A 9101-nucleotide genomic window follows, 5' to 3' on the forward strand; every position below is an offset into this window, starting at 1 on the left:
GAAAACATCACACGTCATACAACCGTTCTTGACACAGACACTAGATTCTATTTTTTATATTGTTCCATATAACGACAGGCACACAGAACTTAAATCCACAGGCAGTAATAATTCAACACGTACACAGTGACATTTGCACACGATTCTGCCTGTGCCTCCTGTTGGTGCTCTTACCTGGAAAAAGCAATTTACAGAAGCGTCTTCTGAAAATATTCACCACATCTCATTCTTCATCTTTCAAACTAACACACATCCCCCCCCACACACACACAAGGATCTAATAGCAACACAGGAAGATATTCTATGGACTTAATGTCCCTGTGTTAAGGATTCTGATATGTTCTTAATGGCAAAGCACAATTAGATCTTATGCCATTAGCTAACAAAGAAAAAGAAAACATTCTTAACAATTGCACTCCTATTACAATTTCCATCCCTTTACAAGGTGAAATTTTAAAAATGCTATTAAAATAAAATCATCAAGAGATGAGGCACTTCTAAAATTAGAAGACACTCTTATAAAAGCAAACATTCTGAAGCTGAAGTGAATTTTAATACTTTAATTCTATTTTCCAAATGTGCCAGAGTCTCTCTTAACTGACAAATTCCAGAGGCTTTCCTTATGTCTCCATCTCACTGTGACCTTGAAGAGGGCACTACCCACTAAAGGAAAAGCCCTTTTCTGTACCCACCAGGTGGTATTGCTTTCAGGATAAAACAAACATTATGAGCTGCTCTTCACTCTCATTTGAACAAAACCCTCTTTATGAATTAAGTTTTCATAATAGTGGAAGCACAAAACGGTAATATTTTTGAATTGTTATGTATAGAGCTTAATATTTTTTCCTAATTTCAGAGAATTTGAAAATCAGTATTGATATTTTAAGTGAGGAATGATTAATATTTTATACACACATACTGTAATAAAACTTAATGTAAGAATATTTTAATGAAATTTACCTGTCATAAAGCCCTAAAATGAAATAGTCCATCATTTACTATTCCTTGTAAAATAAAATGCACTGTCAGTTGTACTATTCAACACTCAAAGTATACCTGTATTAGGGTTCTTTTAAAACTAGTATCTTTCTTATTTTTTATTTCAAAATATTAAGGGGGTACAATGTTTTAGGTTATATGAATCATCTTGATAATGCCTGAGTCCAGGATATAGATATATCTGTCCCCAAAGTTTTCATATTTCCTGATTAGGTTGGTTTATTCCTCTCCCCTCCAATGCCCTCCCCCTAATTCATTTCCACAGAGTTTTATTCCCTCTCTGCAGACATGTGCTCTTCACTTAGTTCATATTTAATAGTGAGTACAGGCGGTGTTTGTTTTTCCATTCTGTAGACACTTCACTTAGGAGAATAGTATTCGGTCCCCTCCAGATTGTTGTCAAAGGCACTATTTCATCTTTTTTATGGATGAATAGTACTCAACGGCATACAACACTAATATTTTCAATTTTGCCACAAACTGCCATGTTGTTTGGAAATAGGAACATGTAAGAACACGGTGTACTCTGCATATGTCACTTATATTACTAGCACAAAGCATATGTCACTTATATTACTAGCACAAATAAGAACAAAACCTCTCTTTAAAAATGAAAAAGTAATTTCAAAATACTTTTCTCTTGTTTCCTTCTGAGCATACCAAAATACAGGGTGTCCAAAAAAGCACCCCCAGAGTTTCATAAAATATTTACAAAATATTCTCTAAGTGTTGGCCACCTCTGTATAAAATTTTATAATGAATACTTTATAAGTATTCATAAGCTACCTTGAGTTACATATAAGTAAAGGTACATATAGCTACCATTTCCCATTCTCCCTAGGCATGGAGACTTTGAGGATGATTTTTGGAGGTCCTATAGTTACAGCTGAAGTGTACTTAAGGAAACTGCCCTCTGGAACAAGACCATCTGGGTTCAAGGCCTGGTGCCATCACCATGCTCATGGACAAGTTGCTAACCTTGCCTGCCTCAGTTTCCTTATTTGAAAATGGGAATAATGATAATATACATGTCTCATGAGGTTCTTGTCAGAATTAAAAGTAAAGATTTAGGTAGGTAGTCATAAACTGTTTCTTAGACACAGTATATACCCAAACTACTTTGTCATATTAAAGCCAATTACATTACAAAAACATAAACTATAAAAAAATCTAAAAGCCGGAAAAAAATGTCATTTGTGGAGCAACTAGACATAATTAAGACTGATATTCTCATTTCACAGACATTCAACAAGCCCAGAGAGGTAGAGGAACTTCTCTAAACTCACCTGGCCATTTAGCAGCAGGTCTCACACAGAACTCGACTGTCCTTAATTCTGGTCCAGCACACTCTAAAACCTCTAATCTAACAGGACACTGGAGAATAACTGATTTCTAACTGACCTTTCAAGGTAAGCATGAACAAAATTAAGCTCTGTTTTATTGGGGTTTTTTTTCAAATTTCAAAATTATTCCTAACCTATGAGCATGGTCCATGAATTATACACCTAATACATTTTTTGCAACCACCCTAACATAGGTGGCCAGTGGTCCTTTAGCAGAACTATCACAATCTCCAGAATGACTGAGACAATACCAGCAAACCTAAACCAAAGTCTGGAAGTCATTTTTACCAGGAGAATCTGATGCCTTCAATCTTACCTTTTTCAGCCATTATTCCTGTTTGAAGGTGGCTTGGTCAGGGCCACGCTTACCTCTTCCTTATTGTTATCCAGCGTCTCTTTGAACTTTAAATAGAGAGAGTTATCTAAAGAGTGTGGCAGCTGCCCCTCTCCTGCCTGCCAATTGTCTGCAGAGTGATGTAAGTCATTGGAAAGCAGAACTCCTCTGGCTCTTGTTTATCTAGTTATTATGGAGGGAAAAAAAGGGGGCTACGTGATCTAAACAATTAAGTAAGCTCAGTTACCCTAACGTAAAGGTATGTGGATTTTTAATACACATAATGCTTTCAGTGGACATGAAGAAAATGTTCAGTAATGGGATGTACAGAGAAAAAATGATATTGCAACTAGACAAGTTCTATCAAGGAAGGAAAGTGATATGTCAAAATGAGAGGACTTTGGTGTTAGAGAGACCTGGGCTCAAATTTCAACTCCGCTATTTCTGCAATGAAAGCCAAGTTGCTTAACCTGGATATTACCTTCTTTAATTGTAAAATGATGATAATAATTCTCACCCATGAAAGTTCCATAAAGAAAAAATGAAAAAGTTTGTAAAATATAGACTTTGTGATTCCATTACAGATGCAGAAGATAAAATAAATGAAATGGTGCCCCTTCCTTCAAACCGTTCTAAAAACAGAAAATATTATTATAAACATATTAGAAAGTAAGGCAATAAAGATCATAGTGTTGCCTAGAATTTTCAGAGAGCATTCACAAGCTTGTTGTTACTAGCAATGTATAAAAATAGGACATTTCATTTTTCGAAGTCCAACCTGGTTTATGTAACATGACCAAGACTATTGTCTAGATTCTCATTGGAATGATTTTAATTTTGGAGTCTCAGTGGAAAAGCTTTGCAGAGTGACCTTGCAACTGACATCCAAAAAAATCTAGCATAAGATTAAGCAAGTCTTCCTCTGAAGATAGGCCTTGGCTGATTAAATCTAACTCCACAGAGCACCAAAAGTGAAGTTTCCCTACAAATAATGGTGTCTCAACATTGCTAAAAGTTCATCAATGGTTCTCCATCTCCTAGAGAATAAAAATCTACACTTCTTCCTTAGATGCTTAAAAAGCCTCCTCACATTGAATTCCTTGCTGTTATATGCATTCAGAATGGTTCTACTCCCACAAGCAACAAGAACATTTGGTTTTCTACCTCAAGTAATACACCCATAAATTAGAATGTGTGGCCAACAGTCTGGCTTGTTTATGTCATTTATCCCCCGTTGTCATCTCTCTCCCTCAATATACTTCAATACACTATTTAATAGTGAAAAAATGCCTGAATGTACCATGTAAACATACGAACTATATTATTTATATAACAAAAATATCTTGCTTATCTGGTAAAGCTGGACATTATTTTCAATATTAATAATATATTAAACAAAGGTTAATTGAGGTCAAGCAGGAGACGGAGACAGAAAAAAGCAAAGTGGTCATTGATCTCAGTGAAATATGAAACGTCTTAATTAAGTAGATTCAAATTAACATGATCTATCTTAAGAAAAAAGATTTAAAGGAAACAGTGAGGTACCCACAAAGAACACAAACTCATATACATATATATGAGCAAAATAATTTGCGTAAGTATGAAAATACAGTAGAGTATATGAGAAGTTTCTACATTTTAAACTCTCATTTCCATTTCAATTATCTTAAGCTTTCTTATTTGCTATAAAATTGACTATTATTAACATTATTACTTTCAAATTGGAGTATGAGAGGGATTACTTTATAATTCATCATTTATTCATCTTACTTCTCTATAGAAAGAGAGACGAGAAGAAAAACTAATTTACTGAACATAAGTTGCCCTGACTACAGAAGAGGATTCTATCTAGAATCTCATTTCCCTGGTATCCCATCAATAATTTTTTTAAGTTATAATATTTATTCAAAAATGTTTATTCATTAATTTTACTTCAAACTCATAAACATAAGGGCCTCTATTTGATTAATTTCTAATCTTCCTCTTAGGACATACTACTTAGAAACATTTTCTATTTCTACTTTACATTCTCCTTTAAAGGTTTAACTCTCAAGTCTCTTATTTGCAAGATGACATGAGATTCTTCTAGGGTACTTGAGCCAAAAATTTACATATTTGATTCCTAATGCAAGATAAATAAAAATTCCTCACTTTTCAAATACTTTTCCACCACCAGTGTCTAGAATTACAGCCCTGAACATAGAAGATGCTCAGTGGATATTTATTTGACAGCTGCTGACTGCCTAATGGTGGGCAGAGGGGTGGAACAGTAAGGGCCATATAAGGTAGCTTAGTTTGCACTCTAAACAAAGGTTTACTATGGTAACTTAAAGAAGCAATAAATAATAGAACAATCTTAACTATATGTTTGCCTCACTTGTTTATTTGGACAACACTTTACAATGGATTTAATTACTGGTACAGTAGAATAAACTGTAGATCAGGAATTGATCAAATAAAAGATACTGACATCAGCAAAAGCAAAACTGGAGGAGTAAGAACTTCCAAAATTTTTCTCCTCAATAAAAGCACCAAGAAAACTAACTAAAATTTCTGAATTAATTTTTCAGAATTCTGGAAACTAACCAAAAACTTACAATAATTAGCCCAAATCTCAGTATGAAGAGCAAGATCTTTGTTATTTTAATTTTGCCTATTCCTATCTCCCCTGTCTCTGTCTTCTCCACAGTAGCCTTGAAAACCAGTATCCTGCAATCTCAGTGAAAAAGCAGCAGACTCGCAGCCACCAGATGGCACAGAAAGCTCCTTTCTAAGGCTTATTTTCAGAGAATTATCACTGTTGGACCTGACTGGTGGCTCTCCCAAAGATCTCACTTGTAAGCTGTCTTCATTTGACCAGACTTAGAGGTAAATCAGTGTGAAAAATACCTGCTCCCAGAGCACTTGTTAAAAATAACTAGAGCCAAATGTTTAACATCATGTCTGCCCCAATAATAGTTGGAGTGAACAAGAGGCTAACTAAAAAGCTTAAAAAGAAAAGTTAGGAAATGTCCACAGGGCCTTTGAAAAGCTTCACAAATTCAGAATTGAAAGTGTTCTTGGAGCCTCTGATGGGAGACGCAGGGAGAAAGAACTGCAGATGGGATGATTGATTTGAAGGGAGGTCGGGACTCATTCTGGTCGGTGACCCGGCCTAACTTTACTGATTATCTTATATACTTTCAAACATTCAGTAAGATTTTAACACAGATACAAACCAGTGAAGTAGCATTAGGAAGCTACCATTTAAGATTACAATTTAGTGTGAAGGCTGAGGAAAACATATACAATTGATTTTGTTTAGAGTAAAAACATAAGGGAGAGTTACTGTCTGTTCTTGCTGGCCCAAACTGAAACTAGAGATTATAATGTTAATGAAGGAAGAAGACAGAGAATAGAACCCAACAGCTCCAGGACAGGTATTCAAACTCCCAGCTGCACCCCAGCTGATTCTCCAGAATTCCTAACAAAGAGAAATTCTGCATATTTCTGCATAACTATAGGCAGGTGCAGAAGCTCGATCTTTGAAGAAATCTTTCTCAGAATCAATCTCCTGGGGGAGCACATTGAAGTGAACTGCCATGTCTGAGCATGGGGTGCTTATCTCTACACAGAATCTAGAGGGTTGTGTGCATATGTTCAGATGTGTGTGCACTCATAACTGTGTCTTAACTGATAGATAAAAATTATTTTTAAAAGATAAACAGAAATAGCAAAATTGAAAGGTATAATGAATGAAATAAAAGTTTTACTATAGAGGTTCAATGGCAGATAAGAATAGACAGAATAAAAAATCAGTGAATTTGAAGAAATTTTGATTGAAATTATTTAGTACCAGTAACAGAAAGAAGAAATAATAAAGAAAAATTAATAAAGCCTTAGAGATTTGTGGGACACCATCAAGCATTTCAATATGCGCATGATGGGAATCCCAAACAAATAAGAAGAGAAAGCAAGACTAGAACAGATATTTGAAGAAAATATAGGGGAGACCCCAGGAAGATGGCCAACAGTACCCAGCTTTCAACAGAAGCTCCCATCCAGAGGAAGAGATAACAGCCAGAAAGAACCCAATAAGCTGAAGGTCAATAGTTGAGCTGAGAGACAAGATTAATAACAGCACATTGTCCCTACTGAGGCAAGCTGCAACTCCAAGGAAGCAAATTTCAGGTACAAAACCTATCCCAAAGAGGACACAAGTCCATCCAATCCCCCAAGAGAGTGGCTTGCTGTATAATGTCTACAAGCAAGCAGTGAACTGAAGACCTCTTGTCTCACCCCCATGAGAGAGTGTCATTGAAGGCTAGGACTCCTTCTCCAGAAAGACCCTGCTGTGAGCCTGGGCATTCTCTTGACTGGCATGAAAGTTGAACAAATATTTTTCCTTCCATTCTGAACTTCCAGTCCACCCTTCCCCCTTTGCCTGGCGGTCTAGAAGCCCAACCCCAGCAGAGATCAGAGTGTCCACAGTTCTTTGCTAGGGACAGGGAATTGCATGGGCTGCAGCAGCACAGCTGTGCTGAAACAGTGAATCCAGTAGTGGTGCAGAAAGGCACAGGGGGAGGGTGTCTGGTCTGGCTCTGTGAAGGTCATATCAGCGATGGGCAGAGGCGTGGGTAGCCATGAGGCAGGAGACTTGGGAACCTGTGTGGAGGCATCTGCCATGAAGCATCAGTTATAGTAGAGTGATCCTACCAGGGTCAAACTTTGGAGAGACACCTCCCCACTTCTGTCAACTGCCAAAGAGTCAGACCTTGCCCTGCAGGAGTACCAGAGAAGCAGTATAGCTCGGACAGAGGCACAAGAAAAAAACATTCACTGCATTGTTAACCTCTGGCTTGGAGCCCCCAATTTCACCTTACCAGCGTCTCTAAACAAACTGAGAAAAATAATCATAGGACGGAACCAGCAGAAAAATGCTGGCAACATAAATATTCACAGTAGATCAAATGCCCCCAAGGAATGACAAAGAAGACACACATGAAGATGCCATTTGTAAACAAATGGCTGAGATGTCAGAAATTTAGTTCAGAATATGGAAGGTAAATAAGATTAACAGAGTAGAAGTAAAGTTGAAATTAGAAATTCAAGGAGTAATTCAAAAGATATCTCAAGAATTCAATGAATTGAAAGACAAAAATCTCCAAAGATTTTAACACATTGAGGCAAAAATTTGCAGCCCTCAAAGATCTAAGAAATACACTGAAATCCCTCAGTAGCAGAATGGAGCAGGCTAAAGAAAGAATCTCTGACATGGAATACAAAGCTTTTGAACACTCCCAAATGCTCAAAAAGGAAGACAAGTAAAGAGCAAAAATGGATCATTTCTTGAGAGAGTTGTGGGACCACTCCAAAAGAGCAAACATTCACTTTATAGGAATTTCTGAAGAAGAGGATGGTCCAAAAGGCACTGATGCTCTACTCCAAGACATAATTAAGAAGAATTTCCCAAGCATGGCAAGAGATAAATTCAGATAGCAGACAGTTTCACAACCCCATCACAATCCAAATAAAGCATCACCTAGACACATTGTAATTAACTTGGCCAATGTTAATGTAAAGAAGAAAATTCTGCCAGCAGCCAGACATAAGAAAATCTTTACCTACAAAGGGAAGAATATTAGAATGACTGCAGATCTCTCAGCTGAAACTTTTCAAGCCAGAAGAGGATGGTCATCGACCTTTAATCTCCTAAAACAAAACAACTTTCAGCCCAGGACCCTGGATCCTGCTAAACTGAGTTTCATTTGGGATGGAGAAATCAAATACTTTAATGACATACACATGTTGAAGAAATTTGCCCTTATTAAATCAGCTCTCCAGGATATTCTCAGACCCATCTTGGACAATGACCAGCACAATGTTCTACCACAAAAGTAAACTTACTCAGAAATTTTTGAACAAAACCCAACTTCCACAGTGGTGAAAGGATTAAAAACATCCACTGGACTTTCAAAAACTTTACATCCAAAACACTACCAGGCTTATCAACTTTCTCAATTAATGTGAATTGTTTAACATGTCCTCTAAAGAAGTACAGGTTGGCTGACTGGATACATAAACTCAGACCAGATATTTATGTGCCCAACCAGAATGCTCCTCAAATTATAAAGGAGATCCTAACAGACATGAAAAATTTGATATCTTCCTATACCATAATAGTTGGAGATTTCAACATCCCTTTGGCAGTGTTGGACAGGTTCTCCAGCAATAAACTAAGCAAAGAAATTTTGGACTTAAACTTGACCCTACAACTAATGGACTTAACAGACATCTACAGAACATTTCATCCTAACAAAACTGAATACACATTCTTCTCATCAGCCCATGGAACATCCTCCAAAATTGATCACATCTTAGGTCACAAGTCTAACCTCAGTAAATTTAAAAGAATAGAAATTATTCCTTGTATTTTCTTAGACCAT

The 9101-nt window shown here is 36.6% G+C and overlaps 1 protein-coding gene across 1 annotated transcript in view; it reads right to left on the reverse strand.

Moving 5' to 3' along the window:
* The window catches only part of LOC105887374 (sarcoplasmic/endoplasmic reticulum calcium ATPase regulator DWORF), a 3558-nt gene extending 887 nt beyond the window's left edge, over positions 1 to 2671 (reverse strand). Inside the window, exon 1 of the mRNA XM_023515685.1 lies at positions 2659 to 2671. Coding sequence (XP_023371453.1) covers positions 2659 to 2671 — 13 coding nt within the window. The remainder of the gene's footprint in view (positions 1 to 2658) is intronic.
* Positions 2672 to 9101: the final 6430 nt, after the last annotated feature.

Source organism: Otolemur garnettii, unplaced genomic scaffold (genome assembly GCF_000181295.1).
Source record: "Otolemur garnettii isolate 467f Iridium unplaced genomic scaffold, OtoGar3 scaffold00076, whole genome shotgun sequence".
Classification (NCBI taxonomy): Eukaryota; Metazoa; Chordata; class Mammalia; order Primates; family Galagidae; genus Otolemur; species Otolemur garnettii.